The sequence below is a fragment of the Eriocheir sinensis genome, chromosome 16, assembly GCF_024679095.1.
Source record: "Eriocheir sinensis breed Jianghai 21 chromosome 16, ASM2467909v1, whole genome shotgun sequence".
Lineage (NCBI taxonomy): Eukaryota > Metazoa > Arthropoda > Malacostraca > Decapoda > Varunidae > Eriocheir > Eriocheir sinensis.
In genome coordinates, this window is record NC_066524.1 from 8,571,107 (window position 1) to 8,591,850 (window position 20,744).

General features: G+C 39.8%; 1 protein-coding gene across 5 annotated transcripts in view; it reads right to left on the reverse strand.

The window, feature by feature from the left end:
• The window catches only part of LOC126999228 (uncharacterized), a 67,033-nt gene that overhangs the window by 39,072 nt on the left and 7,217 nt on the right, over positions 1-20,744 (reverse strand). For all 5 annotated transcript variants that reach the window (XM_050861574.1, XM_050861573.1, XM_050861572.1 and 2 more), the window contains exons 3-7: positions 18,208-18,365; positions 13,709-13,867; positions 12,942-13,043; positions 10,535-10,730; positions 1,126-1,240 (exon numbers count right to left, since the gene is read on the reverse strand). In XM_050861574.1, coding sequence (XP_050717531.1) covers positions 1,126-1,240; positions 10,535-10,730; positions 12,942-13,043; positions 13,709-13,867; positions 18,208-18,365 — 730 coding nt within the window. The remainder of the gene's footprint in view (positions 1-1,125; positions 1,241-10,534; positions 10,731-12,941; positions 13,044-13,708; positions 13,868-18,207; positions 18,366-20,744) is intronic.

The following is a 20,744-nucleotide window of genomic DNA, read 5'->3' on the forward strand; positions in this document are numbered from 1 at the left end:
TGCGTCCTTGCTCGCTTTTGCCAATATATTTTATTTTATCTCTATATTTATGCTTACATCTCAAAATTATCAATTACTTTATGTTTCTTTATGTGCACCATTTAATTCTGCATGTTTTCATATATAATACATGATGATTATGTTGAGTTTACGGCTGAAAACGTGTTATATTCAATAGCGACATTTAAAATTTGGCGCGCGCGGCGATCTCAGATACGGCGTGGGGCGCTGTTTTGGCCTGGCCGTAGTGAAGGGGGTTAAGAGGTTTAGAAGAGGATTAAGAAGAAATGGAAGAAGATTAAGAGGTTTAGAAAAGGATTAATCCTCTTCCATTTCATCTTAACCCTTTCCTTACTGTGACGCCGACATCTGCGTCACGTATTGAAAGGGTTAACCATTCAGACAGACAAATATGGAACAAATGGCGTACATAAATTTAGGTGTGGTTAGTTTAAATTTATTCGGCATGCAGTGTGGGGGCGGCGGAAATACGTAATGCAGCGCAGGACAGGACATGGCAGCGGGGGTCCACTATACGCGGGTTGGTGCTGCGAGAAATACCTCCTTGCAGAAATGAGTCGTTCTGCTGTTCAAGATGCATGCGCACTGAGGGAATACACAGCAGGAAAAACATTAATTTGCCTGGTTTGGTTCTAGTTTGTCCACTTGTGATATTTGTGAGCAGTGAGTGAAACATAGAAACAGTAAGCAAGTTGAACCTCTCTGCGAGCTATTTTGCGGTTGTGGCAGCGGGCGGAGGCGGGTGTACAAAAGACATTGAAAAGTCAATCATTTAGTGAATTCAAGAGAAAAATACTATCTCCATAATAAACAGCATCATATTTTGTCCATAAATAACAGTCAGCATCTCAAAATTAGCAGGCTACCCTCTTGTGAATAATCCGCTATTTCAGTTTTCTTTTTATTTAGATTCAAATAAAAATATTCTGAAATCCAAAAAAATCCGAAATCTGAAACACTCTCAGTCCCAGGAATTTCAGATAGGGATTCTCAACCTGTATTATAATTATTATAATTATTACTATCATTATTATCATTGCTATTATTACTATTATAATTATTACTATTAATAATTAGTATCACTATCATTATCATTATCCTTACCTCTCTTTGGGCGTTACCTTGTAGCCGTCAAGAACCTTGAGGTTAAGGCACCAGTTGATGACGTATGGCCTGTAGTCAAAGGCCAGCAGAGGCCCCAAAGGCAGGCCGGCCTCGTCTGTTAGTGGGCAAGGGTCAGGAATAAAAGTGAAGGTAAAATTAATAAATTACATATATCGATAAATAAATAAATTGAAAATGTTTATGGTAATGGGGACATTTTGAGCTTATTGTTGGTGGGGGAGGCACCAGATTTCCTCCCTCAGCGTGAAGTAGACAGAAATGCAATGCGTCTCATTTGCTTCTCTAAAAAGACTTGAGAGAGCTACAATATTTCATCCAAATCATTTCTTATAAACGTACAGCAAGCAATACAGCACTGCTCATCTTGCTATGTTTCATACAAAAATAAATTATTGTAAGAAAAATCTGTCAAGTCCAGCTGCTTCTGAACATTATTTTTATCAAGCTGATGCAAAGGTGAGTAAAATCAGGCATCCAGTGGTACAAGATCCTTGCTGATGTTTTATATAAGTGAAAGTTTCAGATATATCAGCTTCCTTCAAGACAAAAAATAATAAAGCTTAAATTATGGTATATATCAAGACACCATTCATCAGGCAAGACCAGCTGATGAAGTTTACTGTACTCAGAATGACAGAGGCCGCCTCAAGTCAGCAGATACTTCCTCATTCAAGATACCGACTCTGTTAGAAGGCAGCCTGCAGTAACGATGTAACTGCCTTTTGCAAGTGTTCTGAATGAAATAAACATCAACAACTACTCTCACTTGACAGAAGGTGTCTTGAGCGTTGTGTCAACATTTATAAAAATAAATAAATAAAAATATAACAGGAAAAAAAGGGGCTTAGTTCATTCATGTGGATCTCACACCACTGGAATCCTATTCATTCTTCTAAAATTTTCCATCAGATTGAAAGGAGAGCAAGAAGCTGCCAGGTTTTCCCTACAATGGGTTCATTTTACAAAAATAAAATAGATTTGTGAGCAAAGCTTTCTTTTCTCCTATATTTTCATACGTAACTATTTGAATCATTTTAATGAAATGTTATGGTACTTTGCCTCACAGCCTTTTTAGAGAAGCAAATGAGGTGTGTTGCATTTTTGTTTCCTTCACACCGAGGGAAGGTATGGCGCAGTGCTGCCCCCTACCTACACACAGCTTAGGAAGTCTCCCATTAAATAGAGCATGGCCTTTCTCAGTCATGAACATTATTCATTGTTCTCATCAGACCCATGCATGATTCTGAGAGATTTTCTATGCCTTCTTATCTTCCTGCTTTCCTCACACCCACTTTCTGACCTTTTTCTCTTCTCATTTACTGCGTACATTTAAGAAGAAAATACAATTCTTTTCAATGATTTTTTAGAGCTAGCTTAACCCCTTGACTGCAGATTTCCAACAAGAAGACATCACCAAGCTACAGGAATGGAACAAAAAGTGGCTGCTACAATTCAGTGAAGAAAAATGTAAAGTCCTGCACCTTGGGAGGGGAAATCCAGCATACCAATATGTCAAGGTTCCAAGTTGGGCAGTAACGGGAGTCCGGACGTGGAGAGAAGTGAGGTAAGGGCACCCAGAACAAGCCCACGGTTCTGAGGAAACCCGAATGAAAGCAGAGCTGGAGCCAGAGCAGAATCAAGTGTTTAGGACGAGGCTAAGCTGCTGTCTGACGAGGAATGTGCTGGCCACCCACCAAGTCGCCTCCCACAGCAGGTTAAGAGGACTCGGTGGGCTGTTCATCCGAGGCATCGAACAGCTTGATGTGGACAAGCAGCGAGCATGTACAAGTCGTTTGCCTCGTGGTAGTTCATCCGAGGCATCGAACGGCTTGATGTGGACAAGCAGCGAGCATGTACAAGTCGTTTGCCTCGTGGTAGTTCATCCGAGGCATCGAACAGCTTGATGTGGACAAGCAGCGAGCAAGTACAAGTCGTTTGCCTCGTGGTAGTTCATCCGAGGCATCGAACGGCTTGATGTGGACAAGCAGCGAGCAAGTACAAGTCGTTTGCCTCGTGGTAGTTCATCCGAGGCATCGAACAGCTTGATGTGGACAAGCAGCGAGCAAGTACAAGTCGTTTGCCTCATGGTAGTTCATCCGAGGCATCGAACAGCTTGATGTGGACAAGCAGCGAGCATGTACAAGTCGTTTGCCTCATGGTAGTTCATCCGAGGCATCGAACAGCTTGATGTGGACAAGCAGCGAGCATGTACAAGTCGTTTGCCTCGTGGTAGTTCATCCGAGGCATCGAACAGCTTGATGTGGACAAGCAGCGAGCATGTACAAGTCGTTTGCCTCATGGTAGTTCATCCGAGGCATCGAACAGCTTGATGTGGACAAGCAGCGAGCATGTACAAGTCGTTTGCCTCGTGGTAGTTCATCCGAGGCATCGAACAGCTTGATGTGGACAAGCAGCGAGCATGTACAAGTCGTTTGCCTCATGGTAGTTCATCCGAGGCATCGAACAGCTTGATGTGGACAAGCAGCGAGCATGTACAAGTCGTTTGCCTCGTGGTAGTTCATCCGAGGCATCGAACGGCTTGATGTGGACAAGCAGCGAGCATGTACAAGTCGTTTGCCTCGTGGTAGTTCATCCGAGGCGTCAAACGGCTTGATGTGGACAAGCAGCGAGCATGTACAAGTCGTTTGCCTCGTGGTAGTTCATCCGAGGCGTCAAACGGCTTGATGTGGACAAGCAGCGAGCATGTACAGTCGCGCTACGAAGAGTTGACACAATTTTCATAATCTTTCGGAAACGGATGGCGACATCTGGCAACTACCCTCGGGGAAACATTCGCTACCGACTTTTATAAAACTACATAATTTTGAAGTCTACTTTTGCACACACCTAATAAATATCAGTGATTCCATTAAATGCAGTGAAAATTAACAGTGTACTCTATGTGAATCAGGTGAAAAGAAATGTATTGGAATGATAGGCTATGTAGCCACATTCATTTGCAATGCTCACAAGTATCAACATACACTGGTCCAGACACGACGTTTACAAACAAACATTTTATAACGTATGTTTAAACATGTGTTGTTTTTGTTATCAGCGTGTAATTTGTTCAAGCATTTGTTGCCGAGACACCACAGTTAAATTGGCAACGAAAACCGACCCAAAAACAAAAGAATATGAGAAAATAAATCGTATAAATCAGATATCAAAAAAATATATATAGAGAATAACAGGGGTTTATATATATATATATATATATATATATATATATATATATATATATATATATATATATATATATATATATATATATATATATATATATATATATATATATATATATATATATATATATATATATATATATATATATATATATATATATATATATATATATATATATATATATATATATATATATATATATATATATATATATATATATATATATATATATATATATATATATATATATATATATATATATATATATATATATATATATATATATATATATATATATATATATATATATATATATATATATATATATATATATATATATATATATATATATATATATAAAACGATTATTTTCGGATAATCCGGATTTATGTTTATTTGATCGCCATGCGATCAGTGTGAAGTGTGTGTGCGACTCCACCCGACTGACGATGTAAACAATGAAACCAAACAAACACACGCTACGCTAAACAAAGTAGTACGCTTAAAACATGTGATGTAAATGTTTTATTGTAGGTTTGTCTGTGTCTCCTTGTCTGGACCAGTGTATGTTGATACTTGTGAGTTGCAGATCTGAATTGTGAATGTTGCAGAGTGCAAGTGTGACCTTGATGCATCGTGCAGGTGGAGACACAGTATGATGACTCATATTATCGCGCAACTCGTATGTTGGAAGGGGAATGTGGCATGGAGTGGAGAGGGGAGTCATGTTTGTGTCGTTGTCTTGAGAGTACGGTGTGAGTAGTCGCAGTAGTTTGTTAGTTCGCCGCACTCACGTCCTTGCTGGGCGAAGGTGCGGACGGGGTGTTGTTGAGAGTTTGTTTAATGTTTTTGTCTAATACATTGATCTATTCGTTACAAGCTATTTCGGCAATACGTATTAGAAAGCATATTCATTTTAACTGTTCTTATCAATTTTAAATGTGTTAATATAGTACATATGTAGTTACTTTTATTTATTTTTGATGTTTTATAACGTTTTAGTATAGCAACAAATTAAATTTTAATTGCATTATCCAGATCAATTTCGGATAATCCGGTTTTTCGGATAATCCGCTTTCGGATAATCGGGGTTTTACTGTATATATATATATATATATATATATATATATATATATATATATATATATATATATATATATATATATATATATACTTAGTCTTAATATAGAACTCATTTGACTCTTTTAATATCTTGAACAAAAACTGTATTAAAATGTTTCAGCAGAGCTGCTTAATATATCGTTATAAGGTAAAAACTTACACTCTATTGAATTTATTTCCTTTCTCAGTATCACATTTTGTGTATCTATTATAAAATCACTCCTAAACATCCCTTCCCTTCGAATAATATTATGTATTATTTGAACGAAAGTCATTGCAAACTGTGTCAACACTTCATAACGCGACTGTACAAGTCGTTTGCCTTGTGGTAGTTCGTCCAAGGCGTCGAACGGCTTGATGTGGACGAGCAGTGAGCATGTACAAGTCGTTTGCCTCGTGGTAGTTCGTCCAAGGTGTCGAACGGCTTGATGTGGACGAGCAGCGAGCATGTACAAGTTGTTCGCTGCCCAGGTGGTCGTTGCCCTCACACAATACCACATCGGAAACACTCCACTATCCACCAGAGGCAGAGAAAGACCTGGGAGCATATGCTACCAGGCTACCAGTGAAAGCCAAATCTGTGCCAATCGCAACGGATGGGTTAAGGAGGCTGACTTGTACACATATTACTTTTAAAAGGGAGATTACTAAAACAGCGTTCCCCTTTATTTGCAAATTTCTTTTATTAACGGATTTGATGATTCAAGGGTTATTCTAGAAAAAAAATGTATGTGTGAAATTTTTGTTAAATGTCCAGCATCAATTTGAAATTCACGCTGGGCGTGTGTCAGCAGCATAAACTAATGCTGCAGGGGACCCACACCATCACTGCCGCCGCCTCACTCCTCAGTCACACGCCATCCTACAGGGTCATCAGTATTGCTATAATTTTCATTGTCCTCTTCATGTGCTTTCCACATGGCTCCCAGACATTATTCACCCACATCAAAGACAAATATTAATTAGAAAAAAAGACAAGAATCACTCAGGGAGGAAGAGTTAGAGGAGGAAGAGTTAGAGGATGAAGAACAACAATTACAAGAAAAGGGAAGCACAACATTGCTGACATGGACGCTTGAAAAACTAGGAGAAATGCAGAGATGCAAGAAGAACAGAATAGCTCTCAATGACCCATGGACCATCACTAAACAGGACTATCAAATGAAGAGTGGGTTTTGAAACTGTTTCCATTTCCTACACTGAAATTATGAAAGAGATGATACGTGAAAGGAAGCAGCCGCCATATTACAATGTTTTCCCCAAGGCTCAATCAGCAGACCCATGAAGCCAAAGCCACCGACATCTGGTGACCCGCCAGACTCATCAGCTGATACCTCCAAGGATGACTTAGGCCCGTACCAAGAGTCACAAAGGTTTAGCGACGAAGATCGAAGGGAAGGACGGTGCGTACCTATAGTCACTAGCATTTTTGGAACGAAGGTCTGCGGGAAAGACGAAGGGAAGGCAAGGTCTACCCCGTGTCTTCCCTCAGACCTTCGAGGAAAAATATGTTTATTTTCCAAATTTGGCGCGGCAAATAGTTGCGGTTCAGTTAAAACTACCTGAGAAAATATTTTCCCTAATTGGAAAGTCATATATTATAGTTGCAGCAAATATGTTTGACTTGTTTACAACAACAGCACACGCCTTCAAAGCACAGAGGGACCAGCCAGGTGGGAGCCTTCGTGGCTCACATTATCCAGCGATCTATGGTTTTTCAAATTCTTTCTCATTTCAGTTAAGACATCTGGCTCTGCAAGTGCAAATAAGGGTATCTTATTAATTTACTGCATGCAACTAACGATTAATAATGGAAAAAAACATGAAATAATAAATAATAACTGTTGAATGCGATGCTAGACTATTTCGAATATATTAGGCTACCCATGTTATTTATACATGCAACAACAAAATTCCTATGTATAGTCACTTGCAGAGTCGTATGTCATTTTATATCCCTTAGTGAGATGAAATATGAGTATCTGAAAGGTTATAGATTGTTCGTGTATGATCAAACTATACTGTTTGATATACAAAGTTGTTTCTTCGTGTTCTTGTATGGTATATTATCGATGCAAATCTTCTGTTTGTGGTTCATATACAATGGTTCGAGGATTTTTAGGATACACAAACATTCAAATGATCTTTACGCAATCACAAACTCACAATGCGCAGGTGCCACATCTACATTCACGAGTGGACAGACGGAATGAAACGGACAATATTATGGCTGTAATAGCACCATGGAGGTATTATATCTCCATGGATAGCACTGTGTGTTTGTATGTGTGTGCGTGCATTAGATCTGGTAGGCGAAAAGAAGGTTGCAGTGTGTGTATGTGCATTTACCTTTATGAGCGACTTGTGGTAAGGATTGAAGGCACGGTCTGAGGCCGTGCCTACATTGTCGAAGGGAAGGTACGCGGCTCGACCTTCACGACTCTTGGTACGAGCCTTAACCCTTTCCTTGCGCGCGGTGCGGATGCGACTATCCCCTCAGGCGCAGTCGGGGAGCCCAATGGGGGGTCTCTTTTAACCTCTGTATCTCAAAAACTATTCATCACAGATAAAAAACAAAATCACCATTGGGAGGAGGAGGTCCAAATCTATAGGAGTCGGTTATGTATGCCTCTCTTGCGAACGTACATGCACGTTCAGGGAGTGTTGAATGTTAACACTTACGTCAGTGCGTGCGGGATGATCAGCCGTATTGAGGGAACTGCGGACATCTTTTCTTCAGATTCTGGCAAGGGAGTATTGCCAACTGCAATATTTACAACTATTTGGTCAAAGAATCAGTCAGCTGATAGGTGAAGCTATGCAAAAATGCAGCTATATTGGGCAAGAACATCCACCAGTTACTCATCGGTAGATTTGCCGCGCTGGGCTGATATGATTTTCCACCAAATTTAGTGAAGAATCCACTCAATTGGCAATACTGTGTTGTGAGAATTAGTGTTGGAACACTTTCATACACAGGAGATTTGAGTGCGGGTGGAGCTCACAGCGAGCATTTAGCAGCACCAGCAAATATGCCTAACGCTCGCTGCGAGCGTTTAGCAATGAAAGGGTTAATGTCTGATGTCTCTGGATATTGTATTATAGTACAGTACCACTGTTTAGGCATTAAAAGATGCACCTTTTTTTCTCAAAAATACCTTGAAAAATCCCAATGAGTCTTTCAGTATGTGAGAAGCCTACTCACTTTGGTCATTTCCAACAGTAGATCGGACAAAATGTAAACAAACCGCTGCTTCTCATTCTGATATCAATATACTGTATACTTATCCCTATACCTGTCCTTACTCAGCAAGCCTGGCAGTGCAATTCTTTTCGAGGCAAAACCACTTCTTGACCTTGGATAGTCTCTAATGCACTTTTTTGGAGCTTGGAGAGTTGCACATTTGAAGGTATCCCAGAGTTCTATAAGGTCCTCAAGGGTGCTGAGCACATTGAACCACTGTGGGCACATGCCAAGTCTTTCTGTTTCCTGAGATGATACACAGTATGATTGCATCTCCAGATTTTTTTGACATGACATTTGTCATGCCCAAGATTTGTATTTTCCCTTTTTCTATTTTCCTACACGTCCTCTGCATGCATCGAAACACACGAGAAATTAATCAAGACAAGGTGAGGGTATTAGCCGGCTGCCTGGGATTGAACCTGCGACCAGCGTGACGAGAGAGCCATTCCCTACCGAGTCGGCCAAAGAGGTACCCCACTGGCTAATTGGGTTATGGGAGGCTCGTTCATCAGGCCGTCGCCGCACTACACATGAAGCTTGAGTATTGCAACAACATGCCTATGATTAGTTGCAAAGAACTTTGCACTCTGGAAACCCCTGCGGTTCTGAAGAATACTCCAATGAGAGCTTACAAGGATGTGGTCAGTCTTTTTAGCCACCTCTCCAGCACTGCTGCTCCTGCTCCAGCAGTGCACCTCATGTCTCTGGTACTAAGAGTCTGCAATTCTCAACCTCCTGGATCTTACAAAATTCAGAAGAGAGCTGTTGGTTTTGCTGGTACAGGTAACTCTCGATTCTGTGAGTATTGTGAGAGAGAGAGAGAGAGAGAGAGAGAGAGAGAGAGAGAGAGAGAGAGAGAGAGAGAGAGAGAGAGAGAGAGAGAGAGAGAGAGAGAGAGAGAGAGAGATATCCATATCACCAAGATATCCACTCAGGCACTCAGTCTCAGCCTCACTCGTGTGAGGAAAAAATGAGGGACACCATGAGCGACTGGCTAGTATTGGTACCGCGGCGCCGTGTGAGTCCAGTTGTGTGAGACATCTGGTGGCCACTCCACAGCAGCGAGGGTGTTGTTGTTGTTGAGTAGTGTGGCAGCGTGGGTACTGTATTGTTGTTCAAGTGGCACGCGGGAAGAACTGAGCTCAGCTGTGTGACCGCGGCGCCGTGTGAGTCCAGTTGCTTGAGACATCTTTCTTTTTTTTTTTTTTTATGTTGCTGCCTATTGCACCGGTAGGCATCTTCCCGGTAGGGACTTATGGTCGGCCCAAGGCTTCTTCCAGGTGGGGCCTGATGGTCGGCCCAGCCCATTCTGGCGCAGGCGAGTGTTTATAGTGGCGCCATCTTGCATTCTGGTGGCCACTCCATAAAATATCGCGTAAAAGTGAAAAAACGTGTAAATTAAACATTTATTTGGATTTTGGACCCCGCGTTATTTCAAAAACGCATAAACCAAATTCGCGTAAATCGAGAGTTACCTGTACCGGAGTAATGGGGACCAACACATAGATCATGGCCAACTCTATCAGTGCCAGTAGTCGCATTAAAGTAGCTCAAAACAATGGATGAGTCTTGAGGGTGACACTGGTCTAATATGGAGTTGAGTTTGGTGTACTTCTAATGCTGTTGCTGCTGCTACTACCACTAATATTACTACACTGCTATTACTACAACTATTACTACTCCTACTGTTACTACCACTACTACTTTCTAGGGGCTAAATTTATTCCTCAATTAATATTTTGCAGCCAACTTTTATATGTAAGGTGCTGAACCAATATGACTACCAGGCTACTATATAACTACCCATCCATCAGTCAGGGGTGGCAGACTTACCAGTGGGTTGCACGGGGTCAAGACAGGGGTTGTTGAGTATGGTGACCTGTTCAAGGTGGTTTAGGTGCGACAAGTTGGAGAGGTCATTGAGGTCGGTGAGGGTGTTGTCGGAGAGTGTCAGGATGATGAGGCTGGGGGGGAGGTACTTGTTGCAGCGGTACAATGTGCTGATGCGGTTACGGTGCAAAAACAGCTCCTGGAAAGTCATACATCACATGTTTTTCTTTAAAATGATTATATATTTGTCAATTGGGCCTATCTGTTAGCATGACTTTATCTATCTTCTACTTTGGACCAGTAGTGCCACAGTTCAGCAACCTGCAATCCATGATGGTCAAGGTTTCCAGTCAGAAGTCAATACAAATCAGATTTCTGGCATAGCTTTCTCAAATTCGTTAGCTTCTCCATGAGCACCAGTCATTACACAAGAAATTTTGGTAGCCTTTAGTATTTGGTTTGGGAGCTTACAGACCTGCCATGTTGGACTGTTTGGTAATATGCTCTCAACGCTTCCTCTTCTGCCACTGTCATGCACCATCACCACCACCACCACCACCCTTCACGGCCAAAGTAAAGCAAGACTCCATCAAACAGACACACACGAAGAGACTTTGAGAAGCCAGTTAGCCTGCACATGGCATCTCCTGATTGTTTACCCCTGTGGTTGTTTAATTAAGTGATATTAAAGAGGCTAGGGAGCTAACTACAAAGTCTCCCCTACTTACAAACAAGTTTAGTTCCAAGTGATTGTTCGTATATCCATTTGTTCGTGTCTAACAATTATACATATACAGGATATATTAGAAATGTTGGAGGTGTAACAATCACAAATAACACTGCATTTATGAAGACAGCTCAAGTACACATAAGAATGATGCAACTAGAGTAATGTACTACTATTTACATCTCAGCGCTTACTGCACTGCTGCCACCACGCTCAAAATTCTGACTTCAAAGAAAAGTGTTCGCATTATCAAAAGTTCGCATCATGAATGTTTGTATGCAGGGAAGCATTTGTACTCCCATGGACGCCTCTACTCTGTGCATCTTTCAACATTCCTATATCAATTTTCAAAGGTGTTGACACAAGGGCAACACAAAAGATTTTAACCCGGTAGCAGCAATGGGCCAAATTTGTGGCTTTACCGCATACTGGTGACAAACCAAATTTGTGGCTTTATCACGTACTAACAACGGGCCAAATTTGTGGCTTTACCGCGTACTAGTGACGGGCCAAATTTGTGGCTTTACCGCGTACTAGTGACAGGTCAAATTTGTGGTTTTACCGCGTACTAGAGACGGGCCAAATTTGTGGCTTTACCGCGTACTAGCGACGGGCCAAATTTGTGGCTTTACCGCATACTAGCGATGGCCCAAATTTGTGGCTGGACATAACCCCACCAAAATAGAGGATGCATAAACTGACCACAAATGTGTTGATATATATTATATAATGATGTGTGAGTGATGATTTTTTCTCATTAATTCACTTAGAGGAGCCTTTAAGAAACATGATCCCCACAGCTACTGGGTTAACCCTCCTGCGCACGATGACGCGTTTCGCGTCATCAAAGGGTAAAAGGTCCTGGTGCACGATGACGCGAAACACGTCTTAAAAGATAAAAAATTGATTAAAAATTAATTTTTCAGTGAAAGTGTGTCAAATTTGGAAGCGTCATTTGTTGGGATAAGTTTCTTAATGGTAACATATGGCAACCTTTCTAAGGAGCGTAGATGACGAGCTTTGAGCGATTTTTATTTGTTAGCCTACTCTGACGGGAGAGGAAAAAAATACAGTTTTCTTGGTGTATCTCGGGAACTAATAGGTGTATGAGAAATTTGAGGATACCACAAGAATCCTTACTAAATTCCACTTTGAAACATATATTTGGCTAAAAAAGTTGGCCCACAAAATTTCAAGCTAGCGAGTGGGGAAGAGTTGGTACTTCGGATTTATTGTCTACAATACTCTATACGGAGACTTTAAACAAGTTTGTTTTGCTTGTATATATATTTTCCTCTATTTTTATTTGTGCGTGTTCTAGTACAAGTCTTTATGAAGCCATTGATACCAAATTTATTGGGGTACGATATATCTGTGAGGGTAAAATACGTCCGGGAATGTAGAGTATCGCGGTGGCAAAAAAAGGCCGGTCAGGCCTGAGAAATGTATGATGAGCAGAACAGAAATTTATTGGAAAATTACGGTGCGCGAGAGGGTTAAGGTAAGCTAATCCCCATCTGTGTTTCCCATCCGTAAACAAGGACATAAGGTTACGAGATGTTGGTTGGCTTACACATGGCTCCCCACCCATAAATCTCTCCAACATCCCCTTCACTCCATCAGGGGCATACATCCTCCTACCATACATTAACTTCTGGTGCAGAATCCTAAATCAGCACTCACCTTCAGGCTCTTCAGCATGGAGAGGTCGTTGACGTGTGAGATTGCATTTCCTGAGAGGTTGAGATGCTCCAGTGTGCGGTTGTAGCTTAGGCCCTCAATGGTCTGGTAACAATGGGCATGTGGATGATTATTAGATGTATAAAACACTCCCCCTATCTCCCCAAACACAAACACACAAAATTCTTATAACCTCTATTTCTATCTACTTCTATCTATCTGTCTGTTCCCTCCACAGTGGCACAGCAAGGAGGCTCCACGTAAAGGAGCCAAGTATCTATGAGGGGCCCCTTGCACAGACAGAACTATTGCATACACTGCATTTTCATTCTCATAATTTCACATAGGGACCTTATTTTTCTGAAAAAATATACTAAATTCTCAGGTTGCCTTTCTACTACTCTACGCATAACTAGGTTTCTTTAGCTATTATTTCTACTGTTACTATCAACAAAGCTCATGTAACATCACCATACGCCTTATGGGGAATAACAGACTGTGTATGCCTGAGAAGCACTGAGTTAATCTGCATGGAGGTAAAGTTAGGCTAGGGATGATATATGTCATAACAGATATACAAGTAAACCTACTACTTGTATGCCCTTCACTGCTTCACCTCACCTTCCATACTTCCATGCTTACACAGAACTGTCCCAAAATATTTAAACTCAAGTCACCTCCTCCATTCATAAAATACAAACAAACTGTGCTTATGCCTCCTACTCTGTCACCTTTTGTTGTTACGTCAAATTAGCATCACTTCTGCTCACCTTGATCTTGTTACTGGCCAAGTTGAGGTGGATGAGGTGGATAAGTTCCCTGAGCCCCTCCACCTGCACTATGTTGTTGTTGGGAAGGTTGAGCACCCGCAGGGAGTACATCCGTGCAAACCAGTACATCCGCACCAGTTGGTTGTTGGCAATAGACAGCTGCCATATGACAGTGAATTACTGATAAGAATGGATGGTGGCTATAATAATAATAATAATAATAATAATAAAAAAAAAAGAAGATGAAAAAGACACTAAAAAAACTGGTAGTAGCAAAAGAAAGGAAGGCAGAAAAAGAGAAAATAAATTCCCCCAGGGAGGACTCCCCTTCTGGCTGCCGACTTGAGAGGTGTCCTGATAACTCCTCGAACCTCCTCCTTATCAATTTCTGCAACATTCTCGGTCTTCGTTCTAATTTTCATTCTGTGGAAGTTGAACAGTGGAACACTATCTCTCCTCCTCTAAACTTCACCTTCTCTTCCTCACCGAAACACAGGTTTCTGAGGCTACTGACAGCAACCTCTACTCTGTTCCCTCCTACTATCTCTATCCTAAATTTCAATCCAAAGCTGGATGTTGCGCCTACGTACGCAACGACATCACTTGCTCTCGTGCCCATGACCTTGATTCTTCTGAATTTTCCACCATCTGGCTAAGACTTCATTGTCATTCTATTACTAAATACATCTGTACTGTTTATCTCTCACCTAACTCTACTAACTATGTAAAATTCTTTGACTATTTGAACTCTAAAGTGGAGCACATCTTGACTCACTCTCCCTTCACTGAAATTTCCATCTTAGGAGATTTCAATGTTCACCACCAGCTTTGGCTTTCATCCTCTTTCACTGACCAGCCTGGTGAACAAGCCTACAACTTTGCTCTCCTCAACGTATTCCCGACCGTCTTGGAGACAGGCCCAACATTCTAGACCTCTTCCTTACCTCTAATCTTTCTGCTTACTCTGTCAAACTGTTCTTTCCGTTGGGCTCCTCCGATCATAACCTTATTTCTGTATCCTGTCCTATCGCTCCTGTACATCCTCTGGACCCACCAAAGAGGCGTTGCTTCTGGCATTTTGCTTCAGCTCGGTGGGACGACCTGAGGATGTACTTTTTCGATTTCCCGTGGAATGATTACTGCTTCCAGGAGAGACCCCTCTGTGCGTGCCCAGCGCATCACAAAGGTGATTGTCTCTGGAATGGAGGCATACATTCCACATTCTTTCTCTACTCCTCATGCTAAAAAGCCTTGGTTTAATCATGCTTGTTCTCGTGCTATTAAAGATAGAGAGGCAGCTCACAAAAGGTTCCAGAGCCTTCGAACTCCCGCTAACTTTGACCTTTACATTTCAGCCCGGAATCGTGCCAAATCTATTCTCCGACTTACCAAAACTTCTTTTATCAATAGAAAATGTCAACTACTTGCTTCTTCTAATTCTTCCCGTGACTTCTGGCATCTAGCCAAAAATATCTCCTCCAATTTCACTTCTTCCTCTTTCCTTCCTCTCCTTAACCCTGATGGCAGCACTGCCGTCTCATCTGTCTCTAAGGCTGAACTCTTAGCTCAAACTTTCTGTAAAAACTCCACCCTGGACGATTCTGGGCATATTCCTCCTACTCATCCCCCTCTCTGACTCCTTTATGCCTGTTATTAAGATTCTTCCAAATGATGTTTTCTATGCCCTCTCTGGCCTCAACTCTCAGAAGGCTTATGGACCTGATGGAGTGCCTCCTATTGTCCTTAAAAACTGTGCTTCCGTGTTGACACCCTGCCTGGTCAAACTCTTTCGTCTCTGCCTATCAACATCTACCTTTCCTTCCTGCTGGAAGTATGCCTTTGTACAGCCTGTGACTAAGAAGAGTGACCGTTCCAATCCCTCAAACTACCGCCCTATAGCTTTACTTTCCTGTCTATCTAAAGCTTTTGAATCAATCCTTAACCGGAAGATTCAAAAGCACCTTTCCACTTCTAACCTTCTGTCTGATCGCCAGTATGGGTTCCGCAAGGGGCGTTCAACTGGTGATCTCCTAGCCTTCCTAACTAACTCTTGGTCATCCTCTCTTAGCCGTTTCGGTGAAACCTTTGCTATTGCGCTGGACATATCAAAAGCTTTTGATAGGGTCTGGCACAAATCTTTGCTTTCCAAACTACCCTCCTATGGTTTCTATCCTTCTCTCTGAAGAAAAAAAGTAAAGAAGAAATAAAAGAAGAAAAAGAAGAGGAAGAAGAAAAAAAGTAAAGAAAAAGAAGAGGAAAAAGAAAAAAGTAAAGAAGAAAAAGAAGAGGAAGAAGAAAAAAGTAAAGAAAAAGAAGAAAAAGAGGAAAAAGAAAAAAGTAAAGAAGAAAAAGAAGAGGAAGAAGAAAAAAGTAAAGAAGAAAAAGAAGAGGAAGAAGAAAAAGCAAAGAAAAAGAAGAAAAAGAAGAGGAAAAAGAAAAAAGTAAAGAAGAAAAAGAAGAGGAAGATGAAAAAAGTAAAGAAGAAAAAGAAGAGGAAGATGAAAAAAGTAAAGAAGAAAAAGAAGAGGAAGAAGAAAAAAGTAAAGAAAAAGAAGAAAAAGAAGAGGAAGAAGAAAAAAGTAAAGAAGAAAAAGAAGAGGAAGAAGAAAAAAGTAAAGAAGAAAAAGAAGAGGAAGAAGAAAAAAGTAAAGAAGAAAAAGAAGAGGAAGAAGAAAAAAGTAAAGAAGAAAAAGAAGAGGAAGAAGAAAAAAGTAAAGAAAAAGAAGAAAAAGAAGAGGAAAAAGAAAAAAGTAAAGAAGAAAAAGAAGAGGAAGAAGAAAAAAGTAAAGAAAAAGAAGAAAAAGAGGAAAAAGAAAAAGTAAAGAAGAAAAAGAAGAGGAAGAAGAAAAAAGTAAAGAAAAAAGAAAAAGAAGAGGAAGAAGAAAAAAGTAAAGAAAAAAGAAAGAGGAAAAATAAAAAAGTAAAGAAGAAAAAGAGGAAGAAGAAAAAAGTAAAGAAAAAGAAGAAAAAGAAGAGGAAAAAGAAAAAGTAAAGAAGAGGAAGAAGAAAAACAAAGAAAAAGAAAAGGAAAAAGAAAAAGTAAAGAAGAAAAAGAAGAGGAAGAGGAAAAAAGTAAAGAAGAAGAAAGAAGAAAAAGAAAAAGAAGAAAAAGAAGAGGAAAAATAAAAAAGTAAAGAAGAAAAAGAAGAGGAAGAAGAAAAAAGTAAAGAAAAAGAAGAAAAAGAGGAAAAAGAAAAAGTAAAGAAGAAAAAGAAGAGGAAGAAGAAAAAAGTAAAGAAAAAGAAAAAGAAGAGGAAGAAGAAAAAGAAGAGGAAGAAGAAAAAAGTAAAGAAGAAAAAGAAGAGGAAGAAGAAAAAAGTAAAGAAGAAAAAGAAGAGGAAGAAGAAAAAAGTAAAGAAAAAGAAGAAAAAGAGGAAAAAGAAAAAGTAAAGAAGAAAAAGAAGAGGAAGAAGAAAAAAGTAAAGAAGAAAAAGAAGAGGAAGAAGAAAAAAGTAAAGAAGAAAAAGAAGAGGAAGAAGAAAAAAATAAAGAAGAAAAAGAAGAAAAAAGTAAAGAAAAAGAAGAAAAAGAAGAGGAAAAAGAAAAAAGAAAAAGAAGAGAAAGAAGAAAAAGGTAAAGAAGAAAAAGAATATGAAGAAAAAAAGTAAAGAAGAAAAAGAAGAGGAAGAAGTAAAAAGTAAAGAAGAAAAAGAAGAAAAAGAAGAGGAAGAAGAAAAAAAGTAAAGAAGAAAAAGAAGAAAAAAGTAAAGAAGAAAAAGAAGAAGAAAAAGAAGAGGAAGAAGAAAAAAAATAAAGAAGAGAAAGAAGAAAAAAGTAAAGAAAAAGAAGAAAAAGAAGAGGAAAAAGAAAAAAGTAAAGAAGAAAAAGAAGAGGAAGAAGAAAAAAAGTAAAGAAGAAAAAGAAGAGGAAGAAGAAAAAAGGTAAAGAAGAAAAAGAAGATTAAAAAGAAGAGGAAGAACAAAAAAATAAAGAAGAAAAAGAAGAAGAAAAAGAAGAGAAAGAAGAAAAAAGTAAAGAAAAAGAAGAAAAAGAAAAGGAAAAAGAAAAAAGTAAAGAAGAAAAAGAAGAGGAAGAAGAAAAAAGTAAAGAAGAAAAAGAAGAGGAAGAAAAAAAGTAAAGAAGAAAAAGAAGAAAAAGAAGAGGAAGAAGAAAAAAAGTAAAGAAGAAAAAGAAGAAGAAAAAGAAGAGGAAGAAGAAAAAAAAAAGAAGAAAAAGAAGAAGAAAAAGAAGAGAAAAAAGTAAAGAAGAAAAAGAAGAGAAAGAAGAAAAAGGTAAAGAAGAAAAAGAATATGAAGAAAAAAAGTAAAGAAGAAAAAGAAGAAAAAGAAGAGGAGGAAGAAAAAAGTAAAGAAGAAAAAGAAGAAGAAAAAGAAGAGGAAGAAGAAAAAAAATAAAGAAGAAAAAGAAGAAGAAAAAGAAGAGAAAAAAGTAAAGAAGAAAAAGAAGAGGAAGAAGAAAAAAAGTAAATAATAAGAATCATTGACAATAACAGTAATAATGGCAATAACACCACCACCACCAACAGGCACACCACTCACCCTCTCCAGCTCCCCATAACTGTCCAGGTTGGCCAGGTTCTGCAGGTTGTTGTTGTCCAGCACCAGGGCCGTGGCATAGGCTTGGTTGGCCGGTGCCTTCTCCAGCCTCTTGAGTCGCCGGCCACACAGGTCCAGCACCACCTCAGAGTCGGTCGTACCTGCGGCAAAGTTTGACTAAGGCGCTGCTGACGGCAAACTAGTTGGGGTGTGCATGAACAGTGTAGAGCAAAGAAGCGTAAGTGAACATGTGAAGAGCAGAATACAGACGCTGTTTGTTATGTAATGTAATCAATGTTTAGGATATTTACTACATTGATGTATTATTAAATTTGAATCCATCTTTATAAATAGCAATTATATCCTTGCTTTTCCACTCTCTCAGGACTTTCCCTATTCCTAGCAAACATTCAACTAAGGGAGAGAATGAGGGAAAGCTGCAGAGGATAGTGGATGAGTTTGACAGGGTGTGTAAGAAGAGACGGCTGAAAGTGAATGTTGGAAAGAGTAAGGTTATGGTATTTGAGAGGGCGAGAGAACAGGTCATTGATTTTGCAAAGCCTTACAGAATTAGAGCAGAGAGCACAATGAAGTGTAGGATAAGGCTGGGGGAGTACAAAGGAAGTACAAAGGAAAAGCAAACAGCAACAGACCTCTTGGTCCTAACTAGGCTGTTTGTTGTTGCTACCATCTACTCTAATCTACGAGTAAGAGACACAGGACAGCATAGGCGAAGGCTCCTCCCCTCCCACCAGTCCCTCCAGTTGAGGTTGGCACGAAAAGGAAGAATACCATGTAGTATAGAAAAGCTACAATGGAATTTTACATGGACAGAAGGAAGATCATACACGACAACTAAGCTAACACTACTTTCTGTTAGACCGGAGCAAAATAGCGGATGTTCGGGTTAGGATGGAGAATGGACTAAGTTTATACTTCCATGCTTAAATATTTGGGGCAAATATTTATGTAAGCATGGAAGTATTCTCTCCTCACACAGCTCTTCTGGACTTGCTAAGGCTCTTCGTCTCATGAGCTCTCCTCCTCTTACTGAGAGCCTTCTACCTCTTAAATTCCACCGTTATGTTGCTTCTCTTTCTATCTTCTATCGATATTTTCACGCTGACTGCTCTTCTGAACTTGCTAACTGCATGCCTCCCCCCTCCCGCGGCCCCGCTTCACATGACTTTCTACTCATGCTCATCCCTATACTGTCCAAATCCCTTTTGCAAGAGTTAACCAGCATCTCCATTCTTTCATCTCCTTCACTGGTAAACTATGGAACAGTCTTCCTTCGTCTGTATTTCCTCCTGCCTATGACTTGACCTCTTTCAAGAAGAATGTACCAAGACACCTCTCCACCTGAAATTGACCTCTCTTTTGGCTACTCTTTACTTTTTACTTTTGTGGGAGCAGCGAGTAGCGGACTTTTTTTTCGTGTACTCTTTTTGTTGCCCTTGAGCCGCATCCTTTGATGTGAAAATAAATAAATAAATAAATAAAAATATATAAATTTAGAGATGGATTTAGCAATATATTCATTGATCTTCATATAATCTGTAAAAGAGGCAAAATGCAGCTTCTCTAACATGCTTTTTAATAGCAATGTTAAAGTGTAGTAAAACATGAAGGCCCTCCTCTAATTTTCCAATTGCATGCTACAAAAACAGTTGTAAAAGAGAGAGAGAGAGAGAGAGAGAGAGAGAGAGAGAGAGAGAGAGAGAGAGAGAGAGAGAGAGAGAGAGAGAATTACATAGAATTACATAGAAAATCAGACCACACAGACCTCATGGTCCAGACTAGGTGGTCTGTCCTTAAACCTAAGTGAATCTAAACTAATCAGATAGCTCAAAAAACATTGCTTTTCTACTCTAGTTAATATTAAATTCAAGGAAGTGACGGTCGAGCTTGTTTTTAAAGGAGTCAATCGTGTTACACTGGACCACTGATGGTGGGAGCTTATTCCATTCTCGCACTACAACGTTGGTGAAGAAAAATTTGGTGCAGTCTGAATTTACTTGTCTACATTTGAGTTTTATGTCATTGTTCCTCGTTCGCAGTGTCATCGATCATAAACAATTTTGTTCTGTCTACATTCGTGAAACCATTAAGTATTTTAAAACATTCCATCAGTTTTCCTCGGAGGCGACGTTTCTCAAGAGAGAACATGTTAAGGGTGGAAAGCCTTTCTTCATAGGATTTGTTTCGCAAGGAAGGGATCATTTTTGTTGCCCGACACTGAACACCTTCTAATTTAGCAATGTCCTTTGCATGGTGAGGAGACCAAAGCTGTACTGCATATTCCAAGTGGGGGGGGGGGGGGGAGAGAGAGAGAGAGAGAGAGAGAGAGAGAGAGAGAGAGAGAGAGAGAGAGAGAGAGAGAGAGAGAAATGAAACTAACAAAGATACACACAAAAAAATGGTTTTATTGATGGGCTTTTAGTTTAAACCAGGGGTGTCAAACTCATGGCCAGTGGGATAGTCACAAATGGCCCGCGGTATCACTGTAACTTCAATCTTGTCAATGTATTTTCTACCTT